General features: G+C 47.5%; 3 protein-coding genes across 5 annotated transcripts; 1 reads left to right on the forward strand and 2 right to left on the reverse strand.

The window, feature by feature from the left end:
• Nucleotides 1–1647: 1647 nt before the first annotated feature.
• Nucleotides 1648–7511, reverse strand: oxa1l (OXA1L mitochondrial inner membrane protein). The gene is given in 12 exon segments (XM_056575581.1): nucleotides 1648–2250; nucleotides 2253–2264; nucleotides 2884–2964; nucleotides 3317–3479; nucleotides 4062–4166; nucleotides 4771–4935; nucleotides 5182–5267; nucleotides 5580–5723; nucleotides 6167–6467; nucleotides 6589–6717; nucleotides 6840–6974; nucleotides 7381–7511. Coding segments are annotated over 12 exon segments (1548 nt in total). The 5' UTR covers nucleotides 7501–7511; the 3' UTR covers nucleotides 1648–2143.
• A 927-nt stretch (nucleotides 7512–8438) lies between these two features.
• Nucleotides 8439–14353, reverse strand: LOC130369948 (apolipoprotein B receptor-like). 3 transcript variants are annotated; one of them, XM_056575570.1, is made up of 12 exons: nucleotides 13818–14353; nucleotides 13549–13591; nucleotides 13313–13415; nucleotides 12746–12849; nucleotides 12593–12663; nucleotides 12152–12274; nucleotides 11926–12021; nucleotides 11700–11831; nucleotides 10754–10885; nucleotides 10622–10644; nucleotides 10481–10527; nucleotides 8441–10347 (listed from the first exon to the last, which is right to left on the reverse strand). In XM_056575570.1, exons 2-12 carry the CDS (start codon nucleotides 13580–13582, stop codon nucleotides 8954–8956), a joined length of 2259 nt encoding a protein of 752 aa, XP_056431545.1. In that variant the 5' UTR covers nucleotides 13583–13591; nucleotides 13818–14353; the 3' UTR covers nucleotides 8441–8953. The 3 variants fall into 3 exon arrangements, with proteins under 3 accessions (XP_056431547.1, XP_056431546.1, XP_056431545.1); XM_056575572.1 differs by lacking the exon at nucleotides 13549–13591 and having other exon boundaries at nucleotides 8439–10347; XM_056575571.1 differs by lacking the exon at nucleotides 13818–14353 and having other exon boundaries at nucleotides 8440–10347; nucleotides 13549–13808.
• Nucleotides 14354–14924: 571 nt separating this feature from the next.
• LOC130369969 (uncharacterized) lies at nucleotides 14925–18293 on the forward strand. Its single transcript, XM_056575601.1, has 4 exons — nucleotides 14925–15871; nucleotides 16073–16173; nucleotides 16611–16781; nucleotides 16873–18293. The coding sequence occupies exons 1-4, from the start codon at nucleotides 15784–15786 to the stop codon at nucleotides 17323–17325; spliced, it is 813 nt and encodes a 270-aa protein (XP_056431576.1). The 5' UTR covers nucleotides 14925–15783; the 3' UTR covers nucleotides 17326–18293.
• Nucleotides 18294–19026: the final 733 nt, after the last annotated feature.

A 19026-nucleotide genomic window follows, 5' to 3' on the forward strand; every position in this document is an offset into this window, starting at 1 on the left:
TGAGGATTCTAGCCCCGCATATCCGGCACTACCGGTGCCCCGGATATAATGTCCCCATAGGTAGGTCGTTGTCTATGGTTGTCATAGCATACGTTTCGAGATTGGTGTGAAGCAAACAGCAAGTTAAGATTTTGACTTCGTTAATGGAATAATGTTACAACTTAAAAGACATTCCCACACACGCTTTGTTTCACAGTCAGTCAACGCCTGCCCTCTGATGGACAAAACGAGAACTGCGGGCAGTATATTTTTTGTGGCCAGATTACATACGAGAAGAACTTCGGTTAAACTCTAAAAACATATAACTACACATTAAAGACGAAAATACAACAGCAACGCCGTTGTTTTTAAAGTATTGATTTTATTAATATAATAAAGTTATAAATTAAAAACATTCCCGAACGCCAATAATCACAGTCAGTCAACCCCTGCCGTCTGGTGGACAAAACATGAACTGCACGCAGTCTATATATATTTTCTGTGGCCAGGAACGCAAATAGATTCGAGGTGAATTTCGGCTGGGCTCTATAAGCAGAAAACTGTATTCAAACGCATGTATAAATAAAACTAGTATAGCAACGTTACACTTGTCTGAAAATAAAATGCTCCAACTCTTAAAAATATCCCACAAACTTCAATATTCAGTCGAAATGAAACTATGCAGTATATTTTTGGTGGCGAGGAAGGCGAATTCATACGAGTTGAACTTCGGTTGAGATCTTTGAACAGAAAACTATTCAAAAAAAAATGCATAGATAAAACGAGTATAGCAACGTTAGACTTGCCTGCAAATAAAGATATATGCTGCAACTCAATACTTGCGTTTAATGTTGCTCGTCGGACTGTAAACAATTACACGCCGACGGATGAGGAATTCTAGCCCCGCATATCCGGCACTACCGGTGCCCCGGATATAATGTCCCCATAGGTAGGTCGTTGTCTATGGTTGTCATAGCATACGTTTCGAGATTGGTGTGAAGCAAACAGCAAGTTAAGATTTTGACTTCGTTAATGGAATAATGTTACAACTTAAAAGACATTCCCACACACGCTTTGTTTCACAGTCAGTCAACGCCTGCCCTCTGATGGACAAAACGAGAACTGCGGGCAGTATATTTTTTGTGGCCAGATTACATACGAGAAGAACTTCGGTTAAACTCTAAAAACATATAACTACACATTAAAGACGAAAATACAACAGCAACGCCGTTGTTTTTAAAGTATTGATTTTATTAATATAATAGTTATAAATTAAAAACATTCCCGAACGCCAATAATCACAGTCAGTCAACCCCTGCCGTCTGGTGGACAAAACATGAACTGCACGCAGTCTATATATATTTTTTGTGGCCAGAACGCAAATAGATTCGAGGTGAATTTCGGCTGGGCTCTATTAGCAGAAAACTGTATTCAAACGCATATGTATAAATAAAACTAGTATAGCAACGTTACACTTGTCTGAAAATAAAATGCTCCAACTCTTAAAAATATTCCCACAAACTTCAATATTCAGTCGAAATGAAACTGTATGCAGTATATTTTTTGGTGGCGAGGAAGGCGAATTCATAAAGATATAAGCTCTAAATCCAAACTTGCATTCGAGTTGCTAATAAGAGATTGCTGTTCGGCAATTTCACAGGCTGAAATAAAACAGCAACACCACTATTGGTATGATTTTGAGTTTATTCATAGAATAAAGTTACAAATGAAAAACATTCCCACGCACACACAGTTCAGGTGACCCGTCTTTACTCCAGGGAGCTAAAGCGATGTTCTGAGATGTTTCACAGCTAGAAGACATTGTTTTAATGGCTATCTCTGCCAAATTTGAACTAAAATTGAATTGACTATTATATTAACAATCGAATGAACAGTTAAAGGTTTTAGAATCATGTTGCTCTGATCACCATAAACAAGTTCAACTTTAAAAGCGTTTATTTATAATAAAATTACCAGTGAACATAATCTGAGTCCTTTCCATTTCCAAAACCCGTTGCAGCTTCACAAATTCACAACACAGTCCAGTAAATATTGTACGACTTTACTCTGGATAATAACACACAGACAACTCTTCACTCCGCTCCCATTATTGCGTCCATATTTACACACGATTCGCTGGGCTCCAGCCGCCAATCATTCCCATCTAGCCAATGGTCTCCTTCCATGGGCGGGCCTTGTCCCTGCCTGTCTGGGTCACAGGCTTGTTATTGGCCGGCCCTGCTTCCTGCTGGAGAGGATTATGGGTAAAGTCTGCCTCAATGGACCTGGGGAAGGAAGAGGAGGAAGGTGTGAAGGAGACTGTAGAGATGATGGCTGCATTCCAGTAGTCTTGTCTGTTGTACGTCCTGGCACTTAAAAAATAGTACTTAGCATCGTGTAGCATCTTATCCTACCTATCTTTGATGTATACGGGGAATGGGTTAACCTAGTGATTGGCACTTGGTTCTATCAACATCCTTACTGTACCGACAGAGATATAATGTTTCCCTTTCTTCCGACAAATGTACTTATTCTTAGTCGCTTTGGGTAGAAGCGTCTGATAAACGCCCTGAATGTAAACGTAAATGTAAAGTGACTCTTCACGACTCAACAGAGACAGAGAGGGGTCCATTGTGGGACCCCCCTAGCTCTCATTCTCTGGACACGTTGGCCCTATGAGCGAGAGGAGCTCAGACCGGCTCCAAGCGGCTCAGACCGGCTCCAAGCGGCTCAGACCGGCTCCGAGCAGCTCAGACCGGCTCCAAGCGGCCCCTGGCCAAACCAGCGCGGCAGAGCTCCCGTTAAATCCATCACCAAGGGCCCGACGTGCCCCGGCTACAACCATAGCTTAGCTTAACCTCATCCTAGTCTAGAAGGTCACGGGGGTTAAAGGTCGCGGCTGACCTTTGGCGGCCAGCTCCAGGTGATTCTTGATCCTCCTCTCTCTCTCCTCCAGCTGCTGCCCTAGCTGGGCGTTCTTCCAGCCTGGAGAAAAGAAAAGTAGAGTTCAGGCGTTCCCCCGAAAAACAAAATAACTCAACAGACAGCAATGCTAAGTTCCACCTAGCGTCGAGAGCCAAGATGGCCGCAGCAGGGTGATAGGCCCAATAGGGCTTCTATGAAACACTGTTACCCAGCAGCGGCCATCTTGGCTCTCACCGCTAGCTGGGAGCTAGCGTTTAGAGCCAAGATGGCTGCTTCTGGGTGATACGGCCAATAGGGCTTACCCACCCAGCGGCGGCCATCTTGGCAATCAACGCTAGCTGGGAGCTAGCGCTGAGAGCCAAGATGGCCGCCGCCGGTTGAGTCGGCGCGGTGACTCGGCAGCGGACCTCACCCTTCTTCAGGCTCTCCACGAAGCCGTCGTTGGCGGGCAGGGCGGAGGCGGGGTGGACGATCTTCTGGGGGATGGAGAGCTTCTCCCGCACCCAGGGGTGGCGGAGCAGGGCCACCTGGCACAGCGAGAAGCTGTTGGAGGTCAGCCAGTAGGTGAAGACCGCCTGGGGGGGGGGGGGGGGGGGGGGGGGGGGGGGGGGGGGGGGGGGGGGGGGGGGGGGGGGGGGGGGGGGGTGGGGGGGGGGGGGACCAGGTTAAAGAGATGGCACACGCACACGGGCACACACACACGATACCGATAATAATGGCTATAAAGCGATTCTGCAATAATCAATATATTGTTAGACGATTGCTATAGCTTTACATCATGATATATGTCTAACGATGAATCCAGCATGACTGTGAAAAGGTTAACTTCTGGATTTCAGTCTTTATTCACGGTCCAAACAGTTTCTCAGTTGCTCTGGTTAGTAAACTGAGTTAACGTCCGTTCACGTTTCCTACATTCATGTGTTGCAACCACCTCAAATTGTATCAGTTAAAATATTGTTATTTGGGGCACTATTTCCTATCTAACTTCATTAATAAAGCATAAAAATTCAACAAAAAGAATAATATTTTCTTTTAGTAAATATAGAACAAGATAATATCAATATTTGGCGCCGCTGTAACGGTTCAAGCAATCACACGAAGAAGGGCGACAATGTTTGGCCGTACGGATCTTTAGTCCCGCCCCCGTCACTGACCGTGGGGAAGTTGATGGTGAGGGGCAGGATGACGAAAGGCATGATCCGGAACACCGTCTTCATGGCCTTCATGTTGGGGTTATCGATGCCCGACTCTGCACCCAGCTGAGAACACACACAGGCTGGGGGTCAGAGGTCGCTGACCGCATTACAGCCCAGACCAGGTAGTATAAGATCTAGAACAAGATCTAGAATAGGATCTAGAATAGGATCTAGAGTAAGATCTAGAATAAGATCTAGAGTAGGATCTAGAGTAAGATCTGGTGCAAGTCTTTATCCACTAACGAGTGGCAAGAGCCGAGATGAAGTGGTTCTTCACGACTAAACAGATATAAAGTTCAAAACACGTTTATAGACTAAACACACACATACACACACACACAGTGCACCTAGTCTCTGCATTCCCCCTCACTCCTCTTACACACTTAATGTATGTTGTACTTACAAATATAACTTAGCATTGTGTAGCATCTTATCCTAGCTATCTTTGTTGCATACAGGGAATGGGTTAACATAGTGATTGTTTCTCTTTCTTCTGAAAAATGTACTTGTGTAAGTACTAGTGTAAATCGCTCTGGAATAAAGCGTTTTCTAATCGCCCTGAAAGTAAATGGAAATATAGAGTTCCATTCAGCTCAACGTTATCCCTCCCCAGCCGACTGGGTCCCCGGTTAGGCCCCGCCCCCGATGAGGCCCCGCCCCCTCCCACCTCCAGGATGAAGAACATGGTGCCGGTGACGGCGATGGGCAGCAGGTAGAAGGGGTCGGCCATGGTGAGGTCGGGGAACCACAGGGCGCCGCCCGTCTGCAGGCTGGGCACCGGCAGGTAGGCCATCTTCCTCAGCGCGATGAAGAAGGAGATGAAGACGGGGGCCTGGGAGGGGGGGGGGCGCAGCGAGGTGAAGGCGGGCCTTGGACAGGATGTGAGCACTCATAACGGGCCAATGGCTGAGCGGGCATTCACAGGGAACAATCCAAATGGAAACACACTTAAACCATTTGACACGGTATGTTAAAGGGGCGGTATGTTAAAGGGGCGGTATGTTAAAGGGGCGGTATGTTAAAGGGGCGGTATGTTAAAGGGGCGGTATGTTAAAGGGACGGGGGAGGGTGAACCCACCTGGACCAGCGGCACCAGGAAGCCCCTCAGAGGGTTCACGTCGTGCTTCTTCTGGAACAGGGTCAGGTCCGTGTAGGCCTTGGAGACTGGACACAACACACACACACTTTTCAATTTTTTTTACTAAATAAGTTATTCTCCCAGCGGCCATCTTGGTTCCTCACACTAGCTGGGTGGGGGGGAACTGAATGACCTTGCGGCCATCTTGGTTCCACAGACTAGCTGGGTGGGGCGATCTCAATTCATTTCCCCCACCTAGCTAGTAGTAGTTAGCAGCTAGCAGACCTAGCTAGTGTGTGGAACAGAGGAAGCTGCTGGGAGAACGCAGCCCACAGAATGACACACTGGTACCTTCTTAAGGAGAAGGAGAAGGAGAAGGAGAAGGAGGAAGCCCTCACACTCAAACTTGTTGCCGCCCTGCTTGGCCTCCGTCATGCGGCTGGTCAGCTTGGTCATCTCCGGCATCACGTTGTTCAGCTTGGCCGCCTCGCGCTGCCCCTTCACGATGACCGGGAACACGGCCAGACGGGCCAGCACCGTGCCTGGGGGAGGAGGGGGGAGGGAGGGGAGGAGGGAGAGGAAGGAGCTATGTTTATGTTTTTGCCATCTACTGTGTATCCAATTTCCAATTTTATGATGTGATAACTGAGCTGATCGAGGGGATGTTGTGTTGGCGGCTGACTCTGCAGGCCCTCCGTCTCTCCATAGGGAGAGGAACGGTAAACGGGCTGCATTTATACGCGCATCTCTAACCAGGGGCCACTCTACAGCCCCACGATATCGCCTCACATTCACACCGACGGTGGAGTCAGCCACGCAGGGCGACAGCCAGCCGGTCAGGAGCAGTCAGGGCGAGGCGTCTCGCTCAGGGACACCTCGACACTCGGCTAGGAGGAGCCGGGGATCGAACCAGCGACCCTCCGGGTACCAGCCGACCCGCTCTACCTCCTGAGCCACGTGCCGCAGAGGAGGGCTCTGACCTCACCTGCGACGATGGCGCCCCACCAGGGCATGCCCAGGTCCATGTGCATGAACTCCAGCAGGCTCTGGATGAAGCCCACCGGGGTGTGTCCGGCCAGGCCCAGCTCCACCAGGGTGGGCTCCGCCAGCTGGAGGACCTCGGCCGCCGTGGGCAGGGCCTCCCCCAGCAGCTGCTCGCCCAGCGGCGGGGGGAGCAGGAGGGTCGGGTCGGCCAGCGCTCCGATTGGAGAGGCGTCCAGAGTAGGCGTGGCCTCCAGAGAGGGCGGGGCCGCGGGGATGGCCGTGGTAACCGGCGAGATTGAGATCTGGAATGGGGCCGTGAAGAAGAGGCCAAACGGACGTTTCTAGGCCAGCAGTACGATGCATATGCATCATTATTATTATTGTTATTATTTTAACTAATGAAATGAGTCATGTGTTGTGGACCTGGTGGGGGAGGGACTCTGTGAGGACCGGGGTGGGGTTGGACAGCACCGGCGCGGTCGCCAGCTCTGCTGCCGAGTACGGAGCATCCTTCGCGGGAATGTCGTCCATGGAATACGTTTCACGGGGAAACTGAGGATCGGAGACGGACAAGGGAGCAGCGTTGAGTCCATCATCTGGGCTAGCGGTTTAATAGCGGTCGCCTGACAACAACAACAACAACAAAAGCACCGTGTGTGCAGAGTCCGGCTCACCTGTGTGCTGTTGTGCCTCACCGCCACAGCATTGACCAATAGAAACCTTCCGTTGGTACGTCTCCCGAGGAGGACCCTGGCAGTGGGACTCGAGCACGCCACTGCCGAGTGGAGACGACATCTCTGTCCGAACGCCTGTTAACCCACGGGGATACATGATAGGAAAAGGGTTGACCGACGCGAAGAGGGTTAACCGAAGCAACAGGTTAAACCGGTGGGAACAGGGTTAACTGATGGGGACTGGGTTCATTGATTCTTCACGTAACGACTCATTGAGTGCAGAGAAGTGTACAAAGTCAAGAACGACACAACATGAGAGATCGGTGCAGAAACGTTGCACCGCAGGCCAGTTGTGAACCGTCTCTGTAGTTTAACAATTACAGGTCACTCGGAAGGCGGACCTGAGAGTGGACTGCTGCCTCTCAAAGTCACACCGGGCGTGCAGCGGCTAGCGGGTTAGCACACACACAAACACACACGTCAAACACACACACAAACACATGGACGTTCCTACGACCACGCACCGCATGGAGCCACTGACCTGGTTCAGGAACTCTGCCGGTCGACCCCCGCTCCCCGGGCATAGTGTACCCTGAGTATGTCTGAGGAGGCGTCGCGCCAAGCGGCCCGGAGTCACCCCGCTGCTACCGAGGGCCGCCATCTTCAGGTGACGTCATAGTCGAGCTACGGAAAGCAACAAGGACGCAGCAGACAGCGTTGCCAGATTGGGCCAGATTTTCCAGCCAATCTGGCAACACTGCAGGGAAGCGTGTCAGAATATTGGCCACAAACGCTAAACACAGAATGGGAGTTTCCATCGTTTCAGTTGGTCGTTGGTCAAATCGAGGCATTTATCTTAGCCTTTTTTTCGGAAATATTCAACATGTTTACATTGTTTACATTTATATAGTCTGCGATATGTTTACTTCCTGTAGCGGCTGTACTATCATCAACGCTGTAAAGAGCTATATTTAGTAAATGTCTAGTTTGCATTTTCAAGGATTTGTTCAATGTTGTAAATTATTGCTATAATTAAGATTGCATATGAGGATGGACACCATAGACATCCTACATGATATAGGATGTCTATGATAGACCCAACGAGTTGCAAGTGGGGAAATCTCCCGACTTCTTGCGGCATTTCACGGAGGAACGCCCCCTTTTGGTCAGGCCCAATCGGGATTCTGATTCCGGTCACCAATCCATGCATTGCACGGTCTTGCTGTGCGTGTAACACAATGTAGGTTGTGTTGTTTATTTTCAACTTGGTTTGCTAAAGAGGCTAATTTAGCTAACAATAACAATAACTAGCCAATGACAAACGGGAACGCTATAAGTGCTGCAACCAGGAAATTACATCACCTTCTCGTAAACCATGTCGGGCGTACCGGTGTACTATACAAATGGATCGCAGCATGGCGGTGCGTGCGATAAAGGTCTGCGCACGCATCCGCGCGTCAGGCAACCCCAGCCTGGCTGAAGTGAGAAAAGGACCAGGACGAAGGTTCTGGATATGTCCCCGATCCTGTAGTGGACAGCCGAGGACAGCCGATGACCCAGTGTAGGGAGCGGACGAGCAGTTTCGTTAATTAACTGATTCCGCCTTTAATAATCCATTTTTTAATGCTTCAGTCTTAAGAAGAAAGAAAAGCAATGATTCACGACCAGTAAATTGTGCGATTGAAAAGTTATTTTTTATTATCCATCGATCCATCATCCCCCAAAATAAGTGTTTCGAAATGACCATATAATTATAAAGCGTTGTTTCCTATATTTTGTCCTTCATGTGAATATCTTAGCCCACCAAAAGTGCTTATTATCTATGCTTATTTTGGGCCATGTCTAACAAACAGCACACCGAAACTATGAAACCAGAACAAAACACAAGAATGATTTAAAAAAAAGATTGATTAAACATAGTCACGGCTTTAATAGTAATCATCGTGCCGGTCAAAAAGGGATAGTGTCACCAAAAAAACACATGCTGGTGCTCTTTCATTTTACTAACCAGCTTAACTTCACTAACCAAGGCACAATTCAGCTTTGAATCCTGCAACAACGTTCAAATACCTGTTCAATGCAAAACCGGAATGTTTAAAAGCCTAAACTGCCTTTTACTCTGTATCCGAGGTCTGCTTATTGTAACACAAAAAGCCATTATTCTTTAGTCTCTTTTTAATTGATTTTTTAACTTTGACCTTGTCAGCCTTACTTCCCAGTCTCTGTTTACGCTTTGCCAATCTCGGCCTAGAGCTCAAACACAATCCGGAGAAACAGTTTGGAATGTCAAAGACTTTTCTATGTTTCTTCTGTATTACTCCGCCCTCCCCCTCCCCCTCCTCACGGACTTCCATAAGCTCCATACTTTCCCTCCGGCCCCTCTTCCTCTCGTTAACCCTGCTCTCTGGATCGCTGACTTTTGGGATGGTGCCGCTGGCTTCCTGTTGACGAGCTTGATCCCCTGGTTCACGAGACTCCTTCTCATTGGTCGGAACCTCTACACCTGTTGTCCTGCGCTCGCCACCCTTACGGTCTGACCTCTCACTCTTCGTTAGTAGAGGGTCCCCCGGCCCGACATCACTGCTCCCCGCCGACACTGGCCGTTCATCCATTGGCTCAGAGGAGGAGGGTGTACTGTGGTGGTCATCACCACCGCTATCGTGGCCATCGTCAGTCTTCTGTATTACTCCGCCCTCCGTCTGCCCCTCCTCCCCCCTCCTCCTCTCGGTAACACGGCCCTTCAGATCGCTGAGCGGTGGGGCAGTGCCGCTGGCTTCCTGTTGGCCAGCTTGATCACCTGGTTTGCGAGACTCCATCTCATTGGTCGGAAGCTCTTCGTCTCTCTTAATGCGCTCGCCACCCTTCCCGTCTAACCTCGCACTCTCCAATGTTCGAGGGTCCCCCGCCACGACATCACCTCCTGTGACCTCACCACCCTCAGGGACATCAACCCCCTCTGTGACCTCATCACCTCCTGTGACCTCACCACGCTCAGGGACATCAACCCCCTCTGTGACCTCATCACCTCCTGTGACCTCACCACCCTCAGGGACATCAACCCCCTCTGTGACCTCATCACCTCCTGTGACCTCACCACCCTCAGGGACATCAACCCCCTCTGTGACCTCATCACCTCCTGTGACCTCACCACGCTCAGGGACATCAACCCCCTCTGTGACCTCACCACGCTCAGTGACATCAACCCCCTCTGTGACCTCATCACCTCCTGTGACCTCAACACCCTCAGGGACATCAACCCCCACTGTGACCTCATCACCTCCTGTGTCCTCACCACGCTCACTGAGATCAACCCCCTTCCTGACATCATCACCTCTCTCAACATCAACACTCTCAGGATCATCAACCCCCTTCCTGACATCATCACCTCTCTCAACATCAACACGCTTAGTAAGATCAGCGTTGCCATCGTCAGCGTTGTTCAGAATGGTCTCCGACTCGACCGGGTCCACAGACGACCCGTGGTGGTCCTCCTGAGGTGAATCACTCACTGGAGGAGAAGAAGGAGAAGTAGGAGAAGAAGACGAAGAGGAAGAAGAAGTAGAAGTAGAAGATAGTTAAATAAACTTTTGTCCAAAGTATATTCATGGGAGATTTGTCGTGGACCTGGTTTCCAAACTTACTTTGTCTTTCTCTCTTTCTGTAAAAAAGGAGATAGCCGCTCTGGCTCCTGTGAGGAAGGGGATCAGAATAATGTTCATAATCCACAGGAACAAGCATCGAGTCGCAGCAATTTAAAAGTATTTAAAAAAGTCTGCACAAACCTTTCTGGATTAAAGTTGTTTTTCTGTTGATAGTATAAGGATTACAGTTAAAATACCAACACATTACGAGAACTGAAAAGGATATGAATATTAGACGATAGCCAGTGTCTGCCAAAGAGACGCCAGACTTACCGGTGCAACCCTGGAGTCGTTGAAGTCGTACCAGCAGCCTCCGTCGTCTGGAGACTGGATGGTGGCTGTGTAGTGGCCACCACTCAGGTTGCCCACATGGTCCACGGTGGCATAGAGCTCATAGCTCACACCCTGAACAGGGACAAAGAGACCACATTGAGGAAGGCATAAGCAGGAGGATTGACAGGCTTCTGCACCTGTTTGAAGCGACACTGGCTTCACCCTGCGTCCCGCACTACTGCTACTACCCGTAATGGCCACAGGGTGGCACCATAGCCTGCCCTGAGGGTGCACTCACACTAGGCCATCTGGCCGTGGCCGTTGGCCGTTTTCACACCTAACCGTGCTCAAATCTGCCAGTGTGAGTGTGGCCAGTCTGGCCAGGCCAGGCCAATTTGGGCACTTGGGAGAGGTGTGCTGCACGTAGTCAATGCGATGACCACGGACATAATAAAGGCAACGACCCTTCTTTCCCATTAAACGGTAAACATTGCGTCAAGCGGTTCAACTGTTGGTGTGTTCTCTGTGTTGTTATCCATTGTTGTTAAAACTCTGACTGGCAGCAGACTTTATTATGGTCATCCAGCTCAGTTAGCGTAGCCGTGCGTGTGCGCGTGTCGGCTTATTAGCATCTGTACCGTACCGGCCCGTACCGTAGCAGCACACCTCTCCCAAGTGGCCAAATTGGCCTGGCCTGGCCAGACTGGCCACACTCACACTGGCAGATTTGAGCACGGTAATGTGTGAAAATGGCCACGGCCACGGCCAGATGGCCTAGTGTGAGTGCACCCTTAGTCACCATCAGAGGGGCATGAGTTGACTATGTATGCAATAGTTTTCAATGTTTTCTATAGTGTTCATTCGTCTCTGTCCGGGAATGTGTGTGCTTTTGTGTGTGTGCGTGTGTGTGTGTGTCCATGCAAATGTGTGTGTGCGTGTGTTGTACCTTTGCCATTTCAATGCCCAGAGGAACATCCACAGGGCAGTCGTTTTTCACGTAGTCCATTATGCAGTAGTTGAACTCAAATCTCTTGAGCAGCAGCACAATAACCTTTGGATAGAGTTCTACTTCACATTCCTATCGACAACACAGAATATGAAAAGGGGAGGAGCCGAGTCAAAACCTCTCTGTTAAGATGGTTGTACATTTCGTCATTAACTTTGTTACTTACAGTCGTGGTGTCTCTTTTGGCCTCGCACTTATCACAGTACACTTGGTTGTCTCCGGTTAACGTTGATTGGCTGAAAAATCCTTTCAACCCGTCTTCCTGTGAAAGGCCCAGACGAAATATTATCTCAAATCACAACCATTGAATATTATAGAACATTCATGCTGTGGGTAGTCTCCTTTTTGTAATCTAATTCTCTAGGTTATAATAAAGTCTGCAGGTTGCTTACCACGTTATAAACTCCATTGTGGGCATTGTTAATCGGGAGATTAAGAGTCCAAAATGAATTGTGTTCATTAGTGCGATCGCCACACAAACATGATGTCTGGTGAATTAACCTTCCATGGAAAACCTGCACACACACACACACACACACACACACACACACACACACACACACACACACACACACACACACACACACACACACACACACAGATAACAGATAACAGGCCATCACGGTGAACCATGTTGATTGAAGCTAATCTATACAGTAGGCCTATACATTTAAGAGGGACGCGTCAAGCGATCAGACAAAACGTCAACTAAACACACACACACATACACAATATAAATTTCCCAATGTACACAATAGTACAGAGACTTGGTGTGTGTTCAGTCCTGGTGAATCCAACATGCAGGAGATGTTTATTCTGAAGGTGCACCTCACCTTTGAGGCCTCAGGACTCGCCAGACTGAGAATCTTCTCAAAATACTGGGCCGCATCTTGCTGCTCCCATACTGAAGGATGAAGAAACAAAGGGTTTTAGAATAACATCATCAGATACACACTCGCTATTTTTCTTCAGGTTTCTTTGTGTACCATTTTCTATCCCAAGTTTGCAGATGATGTTTTCCGTAGTGGGAGAACTGGTCTTCAGCTGAAGGAAGAGATCTTTGAGCTGAGCATCGATGTAGGAGCTTTCACTGTGGCAAAAACAATTTTGGGGATTTGGTGACGAGAGGACAAAGGCTTAAAGTCATAGTCAAAGTCTTCACATACCAGACATACATGGAAATCGAAAAGACGTTTCTCACTATCCCACAGTCAAAGAGATAAAGTGAACAGGCACAAGAGATAAAGACAAGACATTTCCTAACACTAAAGTAAACAATAAAGTGCACAACAGATATACATTTACTAATCATAAAAACATACAATAAAGTATGTGTCTATTATGTGTAAGTAGGTATAGCAAAAGTTTTTTTTAGTTGTAATACTGCAAAATACAGTTAGTAATAGCAGCAAAAGATAAATTGCATATTGTAATAGTGCAAATTATATATGTTGTAATAGTGCAAAAAGACAGTCCGTTAATGATAGATAATGGGCTTAGGGACAGAGGTGGGGCCGGGGTAGAGAGGTTAGGAGGACCGAAACACAACAAACCTTTGGACAGCGTCTCTGAATTCTTTGGTCATGAAGAGCACTTGAAGCACGCTGTTCAGGTAGCAGGTGGAGCCCTGGTTTCTCAAGCCTTTGTACTTGGGTTCTGCATCATGAGAGAGGGATACACACAGAAACACAACAGATACCACCATAACCAGGCCTATACATGCCAATTAAAACATCCAACAAGATATAGGACTAGGAGTAATGTCCCGTCATACAAAATACAACTGTACCTGCTCGATCCCATACACGAATATAATTACTCATGGCGTGTCCCTTTGAAGGAATATAAATTAAAATTGTTATTAGGAATTGTTAAATTATTAAATGCAGAACTAATTGGTTCGTTGTGGAAGAAAAAGCGTCAAAAATATTTGACGCTCATAAGAATTTGACCAGCTATGAGCGCGCGTATTGATCCATTCCCAAATGCAAATCGAAATGGTTGTCGATCGGAAATCGACTATTGGAATAGGCCTAATCATCAGGTCGTCATGCCTACCTTAAGCTTGGCTCTGTCCAGTGTTGTGTTGCCTGCTCCTCAACACAAAATGGAGTTGAACTATTCTTGAGCCATTCTTTCACTTTCGATTTCGAAGCCAAGCCACGAAAACAACATTCATGTGTTAGGCCTGCAACAGGCATTTAGCTCAGGAGGTAGACTGGGTTGGCTGTTAAAGGGAAGGTTTCTAGTTCGATGCCCGTTTCCTCCTAGCTGAGAGTCAAGGTGTCCCAGAAGCCTGACCCTGACTGCACCCCGACTGCTCCAGACGAGCAGCTGGCTGTCGTCTTGCATGGTTGATTCCGCCGTCGGTGTGGGAATGAATGTTAGGCAATATTGTAAAGCGCTTTGAGTAGTCACTGAAAGCACTAAATAAATGCAGTCCATCTACATGGTTAGGTATATTCAGAGGATAAAATACGCACTGCAACAATATCGCTTAAATGAAGCAGAAAAGTTGTGGCCTGGTTTGATTTGAGAAATGTGTTGTTTTGAACTTCAGATATGACTTAATACTTGTGATATTTCCTCCCAGTATTCATAATTCACACAACATTCCTATTTCACCCATGGTTAATTATTTTAAGATAGGCCTACGTCCTTGTCTGAGCAAGGGAATGAGTCATTTCCTTAGATGCGGGATTAAATTGATTTGATGCATGATTAAACAAATCAAACGAAATATTGTCCAGGCATTCGGTTTAATACGTCATTAAGTTACCCAACAAGTATGCTACATAGTTGACGATGACAATCATTCACATCAACGCATGATGAACTGTACAATATCAAAGTGCTCGCTGGTCAGGGGGTGGTCGGGGTGGTCGGGGTGTCAGGGCGTCACTGTTGTCGCTAGAGCTGGACTCCGCCCGGGACCTTGATCACCATTTGGATCGCGGACTTGTGTTGAACTCCATAAGAGACCAGGGTCCTCTCGTCGTCATCCAGCCCATCGGTTGTGAAGATCAGGCGGATGTTGTCCACGCTCTTCCCTGAATACCGAGACGATATTTGACATTAATGCACCGTTAAATGGCCAGATCCACACAGGCTAAACCCTGCAGCTGTTGGTCTGGTGATTAGTTGGTTCGAATTAAATAATGGTATTTTAAAGGCCATGTACCTGCCCTCCCTGGAAGACGCTCGCCTAACTTGTTCTTGAGCTGCAGCACTGTCATCGCCTTCATCTGTTCTTCGGTGTTACACAGGTCGATGGTCATGTTCTCTCCGTTCAACCCGATCACTATGACTTGGTAAATCTTCCCCATGGTGTCGCATGAGGCAGAATGACCGGACTTTACGTGAGCGAGATAATTAAAAGGAGACTCAAAGTTTCACTTTCCTTCTGGTCTGCGGAGTGAAGTCAGTGTTATATTGGCGGTTGTGCGCTCAGCTCCGACGACTCACCAGAGAAGAGCAGCGTCGGTATCCGATGTGAAACCGACTTGTGCACATTTCCGTCTTGGCCACATGTCAATGAATACAAGACTGACTGCAAGATCTACCATAACAAGAAGCCATAACAAGAAGCCAAGAGGTTTGGCTTCAGGAAGACCTTTCTGCCACCCTCAGCAAGTCGTGTTTCATAAACCTAACCTAGTTGTGTTGCCTAAACCTAACCAGTAGTTGTGTTACCTAAACCTAACCAATGGGCCTATAAACCTAACCAATTGTTTTGTTAGCTAAACCTAACCAATAGTTTTGTTGCTTATAGTTTATAACAATCTCAACAATCTCATAGCGGACTCATCACCTTCAGGCAGAACGTGTACTCCCGTGTGCACAACGCGCGTTCCCGCGTCACTAGGGGATGGCTCAATGAATCCCTGACAGCCTGCCGCGCAATCACGTGTTTTCTCAGAAAGATAGAAACAGAACCGAAAGCCCGTCTTCTTCCAGTTGCCACCAACACGCAGCAGTTTAACTCATCTCAGCAAACGAGCAATAACAGTCGATAGAAAGTAAAATGAGCGAGCAGAATTCAGAGAAGAGATATGATCCGGAAGACACCACTCTTAAATTTGTCAACAGACCAGATGACTTAGACCCGCTTCGTAAGTGACCATCAAATTCACTCAATTAACCCAGCGTGTTGTTTTGAATTCGATATTGTAGGAGCAAATACGTCCATCCCTTATAATTATGAAACTTTTGTTATTGCAAACTTGAAAACCGTAATGCTTTTATTTTGAAGCCTCGATCAGGGTCATCGATTGATTGCATATCGACCACTGCGTGTGTCTCCCTCCCCTCAGCACCTGAGGACGGAGACGAGCAGCTCAGCGCGGAGATGTCTTGCGGTCACGCCGTGAAGCCAGAATCTCTGACCGGGTGGTGTCGCAGTTTGCTGGACCAGGTAGCCATATTATTCACGTTTATTACACTGCTTTGTTGAATAATCGATTCAGATTGTTACGAGCCGTCAGCAGTCTGCATAACAGACCATCAATATGTTTAACTGACCGTTGCAGATGCTATTTACAAAAAAGACTGACCTTTCATTTTGAGCAAAAGCAACCTACACCAAAAGCAGTTCATGGGGTCTTGCATCGGCCTGTTGGAGTTTATTAGATGATAATGACCGGCTGTATATTATTCCTTACTTATTTAACAGCGACGTGACCAGACCAGTTTCTCTATTGTGCAGACGATCTGTAATTGGTAGTGGTAGTATCCCCTGGGTCCCCCTAAACCGTAGCTACAAGAAAGAAACCAACTTTATTGAAATTAATATGGACAGAACGGGAGCAAGACCAAAAGAGTGACGTTTGGTCCTGCGTTCTTCCTCCGCAGGGCCAGTACACATTTAAGTGCCCTGCACCCACGGAGGGCACGGAGCAGTGTGGTGCCGAGTGGCCCTACACAGAGGTCCGCCGGCTGGCCGCACTGACCGCAGAAGAGATGCTGGACTTTGAAATGAAATTGGGCCGTCTAGCCGCCGCACGGTTTTGTGACTTTAAAGCAGTAAGTGGCCTTATTATGTGTCCAGAGAAGGAAAAAACGCGACTAAATGTCAGCTATTTCATGGCCACCCTTTTGTCTTCATCCCAAACAGTGCCCTGGCTGTAAAACCTACGTGGAAAGAGAAGCGTTAGACAATCTCTGTTTCCAATGCACTATCTGTAAAGAAAGCAACAAGCCCACCAAGCAGTTCTGCTGGCAGTGTCTGAGGCCCTGGAAGGGGAGGGGGCCGCGCAGCGACCGCTGTGACAACGACGACTGCTCAGACAAGGATCTGGAGCTGCTGAAAGGGTGTGGCACCATCACGATGTCCCAGGTGGCGGGGGTGGGGCCTGTCCCTTCCATCAGGGCCTGCCCCACCTGTGGCTTAAAGGTGGAGCACGACAAGACCGGTTGCAAGAACATCCTATGCCCACGCTGCAAGGTGGAGTTCTGCTTCGTGTGTCTGAAGCTCACCGGGCAGTGCCTTCAGACCAGCTGCTATTTCATAGCCTGCAGCAGCGGCATCGCACCGAGGCAGACCGCCATGCCAATATGGAAGAGATAATAACGGTGTATTTGATTTATCATTCATGTTGTCGACACTGTGCCTTATTGTTATGGCAATAAAAAAAAAATTGAATGGTATGGTGGCACGCCACTGCTCATTATTATGTAAAATAATTAAAGGTGACATATTATACCAGCAGGTGTGACGACAAAACGGATTGTAATGGCTAATCACACTCGCACTTGGTGGTATAATATGTCAACTTTAAGATACAACATGCCACCCTAGAAATTGCCTATTTAGAAGCCATAGTTTGAAGATAGCGTGCACAGTAGATCAAGATTGTATCATTGATTATGTGCAGCCATAGTTTGAAGATAGCGAGCAAAGTAGAAGAGAATGAGTTATATAAAGAAAGAGCCGTTCCACAACGTTCCAGTGTACCCGAGTCACTCATGATGTCAATAAGAAGCGAAACTCATTCTGCGTGCGACCATGTAGGCCAGCAATCTCTGTTGACATTAACCTCCACTAGTAAGTGAGAGTAGCCTACATCACATTATCAAAACTCCAGTTTAGATATAATTGGTACGATAAGAGTCATGATCATCTACAGAATAATGCCAGAGGCAAGGCTAAAGACCAAAATACATGTCTTCCATCGTTTGCTTGAATGGAGACTGCATTGTTACGCAGCGGTTTAGTTTCACTTTCGGTATGTGACTTGAATGAGACACGTAGGGATTCAATTATATTCTTTCACTTCTGACTGAAGACGAGTCTGTTGCGTTCACTAATAAGTTCACGGGGTTTCAGGGACCCCTAGAGGATCCTCGAATGTATTGCAGGAAAGCCGCAAATGTTTTTTTCTACCATTATAGGTTTTTAACCTCCGAGTCCGCCTCAACGGGTTCTACATAGTGACAGCTAATTGATATGCATTTGTTACTCATCATTCATTACCTGGTTCAGCTGTATGAGTCTTATTCTATACAAGCTTTCACATTTGTACTTTTTTATCTTTTGTTAATTCTGGTTTTGGTGTTTGTATGAGTTTTGCCTCCGACGTTTTGACGTTGGTCAGATAAACAACGTCAATGTGTCGTGGACAGACCTTTCAACACAGACTCACCCCGAGAACGTAAAATAGCGACTGTTGGCATAGGCACTTTAGCGTCGGTGGCTGACGGGAAGGCCCGCCGCTCCCTATACGCAGAGTAGGCCTACGCAGTAGGGCACCAAGTACCTGGGGGTGCACCAAAAACGAAGGTTTCTACAAAAATATATCTACATATATAGATATATATATATTACATTATTGAATTACAAAAATATATAAATCAGTTATGAAGAGGCCCACCGTTGTTTTTTGTTGTATAACCTCCTCCAGGGCCAGTGTCGGCCCTGGACGTCATTCCTCCTCCTGAGTGGGCTTCCTATTTATGTCTAGTGTACACCCCTACTGTCCACAAGCAGATGTTGGCCTGAAGTTCTTCCCAGACCTACAGCCTAGCCATCCAACATGCATATCTGAGAATCAGCCCTCTCTTTAATAAAGACAAAAAGTTATGAGAGAAATGCACATAAACTTTTTGTTGTCTCATAAGCAGCGTGGTGCCGGCTCCTTTTGAACTTTTGTCCCCAGACTTCAAAAACGTGGCCACAGGCCAGCTGTGTCTACACACCTTAAGCCACAAATGTACACCTCCTTCCCGCAAAAAATGCGGGATGAAAAAAACTCTACTGTTGGAGGTCACG

The sequence above is a fragment of the Gadus chalcogrammus genome, chromosome 17, assembly GCF_026213295.1.
Source record: "Gadus chalcogrammus isolate NIFS_2021 chromosome 17, NIFS_Gcha_1.0, whole genome shotgun sequence".
NCBI classification, from domain to species: Eukaryota; Metazoa; Chordata; class Actinopteri; order Gadiformes; family Gadidae; genus Gadus; species Gadus chalcogrammus.